The 6,203-nt window shown below is 39.7% G+C and overlaps 1 protein-coding gene across 1 annotated transcript in view; it reads left to right on the top strand.

Annotated features, from left to right (window-relative positions):
• Window positions 1–260: 260 nt before the first annotated feature.
• TCERG1L (transcription elongation regulator 1 like) overlaps window positions 261–6,203 on the top strand; it is a 218,544-nt gene continuing 212,601 nt past the window's right edge. The window contains exons 1-3 of the mRNA XM_024213278.1: window positions 261–553; window positions 2,654–2,800; window positions 3,730–3,910. Coding sequence (XP_024069046.1) covers window positions 302–553; window positions 2,654–2,800; window positions 3,730–3,910 — 580 coding nt within the window. The 5' untranslated portion in view covers window positions 261–301. The remainder of the gene's footprint in view (window positions 554–2,653; window positions 2,801–3,729; window positions 3,911–6,203) is intronic.

Genomic DNA, 6,203 nt, shown 5'->3' with positions numbered 1-6,203 from the left:
ATCAGCAGAAGGGGAGGGAGGTCTGGGCAGAGGGCGGAGCCTGGCAGCAGCAGCCCCGCTGAATGGAGCGGAGTTTCGCTCGGCTCCGGTGCTGCCGCCGCCGCCACTGCTCCAGCCGCCAGAGCGAGCGGGGGCACGGATGGGCATCGCCCCCTCGGCGGAGCTGTCCCGGTCCCGGCCCCGCCTGCTGCCTGCCCCTGCGCGTCCCGGCGGCGAGCCCTGCGAGCGGAGGGACGGTCCCGTACCATGTAGAATGCTCCCGGTTCCGAGAGCCAAGCGGCAGCAGCCTCTCCTCTGGCAGATGAATGCAGAGCCCCCACCTCCTCCCTGGATTTGGATGGTCCCGAGTGCGGCTGGGCTCTTCAGGATAGGTGGGGCCGGGGTGGTGCCCCCTCCGCTTCTGCTCTCTTCGCCACATCCTCCCCACCCTGCTCCACTGCTCCAGGGGCTTCCTGGCTGGCAAGTCCCCTGCGAGCCTTTCTTGCCTCTGTCAGTGCCCTCTGCGCCAGATCAGCGCCCTGGTGTGCACCAGTATCCCTTCCTGAATGGGCAGGTAATGAATGCGGTTCCCCTCGCCTCCCTTCCTCCTCCCCATTCTCCCTCTCTCTCTCTTTCCCGGTCCGGGTATCTGACTCCCGAAGTGCTGCTAGAATAGCACAGCCGACTTGATCCACGCAAGTTCGTGCGTGTCATTTTCGGGGCCAGTAAAAGCCACGCTCGTGAGGCGCTGGTTTGGGGCGGAGGGGGGGACGCGGTGATGACTGCCTGTGCAGAAAGCCGAGGGCAGAACTTTTGCCTGCTGTCCAACGCGCGGTGGTGCTGAAGTTACCCCGCGCAGCCCCGTTTGTTGCAGACCCACACAGTTTATTGCGCATCCGTTAGTAACTGCACCGTCTGTGTCAGACTTCAAAGGCAGGGGGAGACCGCATAAACTATTAATCGGATTCCGTGCGTGTGTCTTCGTACTTAAGCCACATACCGTGTTTGTTTCTAACGTATAGAATCGTATAGAACCGCAATCCCTGCCGTCAGACTCGAATGTGCTAAGAGTTAATGTTCTGTAAGTGTCTGGGCCATACAGTTGGTCAATGGTATAACACAGTTTACGAGAGTTCGACTGTAAAAAACGGGGGATTGAGAGAGCAGAGATTGCATTGATTGCGTTGCAAAGAGAACCCTAATGCTGGGACTGAGCAATGAACTGAAGGCTGTCTTTGGTCGGTTTCAGTGTATTTGTTCCACGAAGAGACATTTATTTTCCGTAGAAAATCATCTTCTTTTATATTTGCTGCGAAAGAGCAGGCTAGGAATAGCGTTTATTACTCTATTTAAATAAGTGACAGATAAAGATATAAGGGTCTTTCATTCAGCCAAGTAACTTAAGCCTGTCTCTCCTTGCTTTAAAACAAAGTTGCCTTGCCATTTTTAATATTGCCCTACTAGAAGAGAGAAGGCAACGATCACCTGAACAGTACTATTTTTATAATATTTGTGAATGTCCCATAAGGCTTTTCCATATGCATAATATAAATTATAAAAAAATATATAATTGGATGCCGTTGCAACATGTTTTTATGTTGTTGTGTCAGGATGCTGCCACTAGAGGTATTTAATGTCTAGGAACTAGATTTTTTTCCTTAATGTTTAGAAACCTGCAATATTTTTTTCTTAATAAAAGAAGGGGGTGGGGAGCGGCTCATGAATTGGCTCATTAAGGCTTGTCTTGTTCATCCTTTAACCCTCTGATCTTTTCCTATTTGCTATGGAAAAAGCAGGCTGGTAATGAAGGGGCACTCTAACAATATAAGCCATTAAATTCAGTAAATTCAGACGCTAAGATATTTTGAACCATATTAATGTAAGCAATACATCTCGGTGGTGCTTTTTGATGAATGTTTCAATTATTGTAAGACCACTTAAAATTACTTTTGCTGGTCAGCTTTAATATTCATCTTAAGTTTTAATGTATTAGATATTAATAGCTATGTTAATTTCATAGTAGTTTAGCACTTCTGTTGTATTTTTAATGCTGTTTCACATAAAGCTTTGAACTCTATAATCTTAGATTAATTTCATTTAGAAATTCCCAGTCAAGCATTTTAGCTGTGAATGCCTCTTGGAACTTAGTGATTTGGAAAGAGGGTGAGCAGGAGAAAAAGCTATATGCTCTTGTGTTTAATGGAAGGATAACATCAATTATTTTGAAGTGGGAGGAATTTGATTGAAATGTAGAAATGTTTCTACAATATCAATATATTTGTCCAAAGAATTCAAGAGTCAGGAAATCACACATTCTGCCTTGTCTTTGTTTTGTCCATTGCCTCTGGAGACAGAAACACATACACAATCTTGTATGATGATGTTTTCTATTTATATGTGACTTTTTTTCCAGTTCATTGCTGATTAGTAATAGTATTGACTAGGTACTCTAACTCTGAGCCTTCTATTTGTAGATTTCTATAGCAGTTTAGCTTTGAGTGGCACACAATACGTATGAGACTGATACAATATATATATATTTTAAAACCCAATGTTTAGACTAAAGAGGTTGATACATTAAATTTGCTTGAAATTCACTTTTTTAATACAGTATGTACAGACATTGATTGATTTATTGTAGAATATTTTTCATTCATTTAATTTTTTTTTTAAGTGGATGTTTGGAGCTCATTCTCCAGTTATAGGATTTTCACCTTCTTCTAGTGTGGAATTTGTTCCTATCTTCCCACATGTATACACATCTACTATTCCACCTCATGCCAGGAAAAGTTGGAGAGATAAGAGACTACCTAATTGCAAGGTAACTCTGAACTTTACTTGGGACATTTTTATATTAAGATCTTATCATAACAACTGGAAAACATTGAGTTTTGTAAACTGTGAAGGCATGCAGAAGGTCAGCAATCTAGGTCAAGCAAAAATCCTATAGAAAAATTAATGCTATAAAAAGTTGATCAATAAATAGGCTATTTCTGAAGGTATAAATCAGCAGTTCTCTTAAATAGTGAAAAGGACTAAAATAGCTTTAACATTAGTTCTATATTAAGTCAGGTAAAATATGTTTGTACCACCAAAATATGCGGTTTTGGTGTATTTTCCATATTTTGGCTACTTGCAACACCTTGCTATCGACTGCATGTTTATATAAATTTGTTAGAAATGGACTCAGCAGCTGGAATCCTAGCAAAGCTGAAGTCAATGGGAGTTTCGCCATCAACTTAAGTGGAGCCAGGATTTCATGCAGTATTTGCAACCTCAGGCCTTGATCCTGCAAACAGCTAGGCATGTATGTAAATTTAAGCATATGAGTAAGCATATGAGGATGGTCTTATCTTTTTTCACCTCCTCCATCTCTCAGCCCTCACTGGAACAACCTTGGGCTACCAAATGTTGTAGATACATTTGTTCTGCCATAGCTGTCTCTGGGGTAGGATTGGCCTTGTTCTTTCATATTGTGGGGTTTGGATTTTTATTTATTTATTTATTGGTAGTACTTCCTAAACTGGATAGTCCCATTATGAGATTTGTTAGATAGCCATGCCCTCCCAATAGTTAGGAAGCATAAATCAATCCAGTTTTATAACTGTTCATGATTTAGGACATGATCTATGGTACAAACATGTATATACCTGTGAGAGCTTGAATCAAAGACCTAAAAAACAGGAAAACAATAAGCAATGAAACTATATTATCTTCAACTTCAACAAACTTTTTATTTATCCTTGGCAGATATATTTAAATAACGCATTTGCTCTGGATTCAGCATGGATACATCCTGAGGAATCAAGAATCTTCCAGGGACATGAGAAGCCTCTTTTAATGACAAATCAAGTAGCTATGGCTATATCTAGGCCAGCTACTGCCTCAAGACCTCTTCCCACAGTGGTGTTAACACCTCAGCCCATACCAGGTTAGTAATAAATAATTATGAACACTTTTTTTCACTATCCATTTTCATTCTATTGATCTTATTTTTAATCTAGATAGTTGCTTCAGTCCTGAATTCTTTTCTCAGGCGAAATTCCCATTTGGGTTGTAACCTTGATAACAAAATCCAGAACAAGAACATTTCACCTTTATTTAAATTTTAAAAAATGATGTGGAAAGAAAAAGTATAAACTTATGGAAAATTAGAACCCAGATTCCTCAGCAACCAGCAATCCCACTCCATTGACCTACGGTATAGCCAGCCCAATGATCACTTGGTTTATTTTCAAACACACTAGTGAGATTGCTGACATAATATTTAATGTGTAATTTTAACATCAGTTGCTTATTTTTATAATTTGATATAGTCTGTGTATAGACAGTTAGTTATTAATAGGGAACACTAATTGATCCATCAGTTCATTAAAATTAACTTATGCAAGATAACATGCATGAAATAAATTCCATTAATCTACATAAATAAGGTATGTTACAGCTGCTGGTGGTATAATAATATATGTGTTACTGCTATGTTTTATACCCAGAAAAGGTCAGAAAATGTACTGCTGAAAAGATGGATGTGACCTTTCGTTAGTATTTTGTTGTATTGATCTAACATACTAGTTGCCCCATACAAAACACTAATGAACAAATAATTAGAATAAAGATAATTGAAGCACAAATGTAGATACTCAAAGAAAAAAACGAGGTACATTTTAAAACAAATGTCTGTCTTACTGAGATCAAAGCTAATGCCATTTTAAATAATGGCAAAATCATAGCTGTTCTAGCCTTCATTATTATGGAATTGTTCTTATTCTGAAACTGTACTGTAGACATGTAATTTTCTACCTTGTATTTTCTCAATTTTCTGCTACATGTAATGAGGCAACATTCTTTTGGATAATGCAGGGATTCATTATGAGGGGGAAAATCCATTTTCTGTCTGTTTTCCAGACTTTTTTTATTTCAATTATCAATTAATCTTATTCAGCATTTAGGAATTAAGAAGAACAATTCAAATAATTTCTGTATTTCAAAGGTTTTAATAATACTTTACAATAAGCTGCCTTCTGTTCTTGCCACTATTAATTATTGATCAACTCTAGTGCTGTTCAGCTTTCCATAATGGATGATAGGGACCATAAATAAGTATACTGATGGGCAAAACAATTATACTGCTTATGCATCTCTACCTGGATGACTTTTGCTTAATTGGTGTCCCAAAAATGTATGCATTGTTTTGAAGTTTATATCTGTGGCTGGCTGCCATGTTGATGGATGCTTTTATAAATGCCTGATGGAGTGTATTTGGAAGTAAAATACTGGTTCCCACATGCATTGGTGGTCTAGAACTGGTAACATTGTTTTTTTCTTGTTTGTTTTTTTCCGGGTGACTTCTGTCTATAAATACCTCCCAGTAGCAATACACAGAGAGGGCCTAATACTGTAGTGCTAACTTAAATAAAACTCACAATCAACTCATATTAATGTAATTAAATGTAAACTACTGGAGTTAGTCTGCTCCAGGTCCCATTGAAGTCTATAAATGGGATTTTGAAAAACACCAAAATGAATTAGGTGCCTAATTTACATTGACTTTCAATGAGAGTGAGGTGTCTAACATACTTAGGAGCTTTTGAAATTCCTACCCATTAAAAAATACCTCCCCTCTCCACCCTCTGTGTCTCTGTTACATTTATTTCTATGCATGGGGACTGGAAATGCCATGTTTGCATTTCTTGGAGTTTCTTCATTATTCTTGTATCAAAGGTGGATTGGGACCATCTACCTCTATAGTTGTGGATCCCCCAAGATCCTGGACCATCAACCAGAGGCCTGGACCATCTACACTAAATTTAATTAGGAGTTTTTTCCTGAATAAGGACTACAGAATAGAGTCTACTATTAACACGCAAATAGATACACAGGGCCAATCTTCAGCTGGAATAAATCAGTATAGTTCCACTGACTTCACTGTCTCAGCTCTTGTTCTTGTGCTGTGTGTCTGACAGAAGTCTCCTGATCATGCTGATTGTCTCCATTACAAATTCACTCTTTCTTCATTTAATTGTGCCATCTTCTTAGCTCTACTTCTCCTTCTTCAGTGAATCCGATACCTACATTTCCAGCCATCTTTGGAGTCTCTCCACAGTCCCTTTCCTGCCTCCCCTATACCATCTCCTTTCTCTGTCTCGGCATGCACCTCCATCTCCTCCAAGTTACTCGTGCGCACAACCTGGGTATCATCTTTGACTGCCATCCCAGGCCCACAC

The sequence above is a fragment of the Terrapene carolina genome, unplaced genomic scaffold (assembly GCF_002925995.2).
Source record: "Terrapene carolina triunguis isolate 2854851 unplaced genomic scaffold, T_m_triunguis-2.0 Scaffold95, whole genome shotgun sequence".
Classification (NCBI taxonomy): domain Eukaryota; kingdom Metazoa; phylum Chordata; order Testudines; family Emydidae; genus Terrapene; species Terrapene triunguis.
The sequence above is the reverse complement of the archived record's forward strand: the minus strand, read 5'-3'. Positions and strand labels throughout refer to the sequence as shown.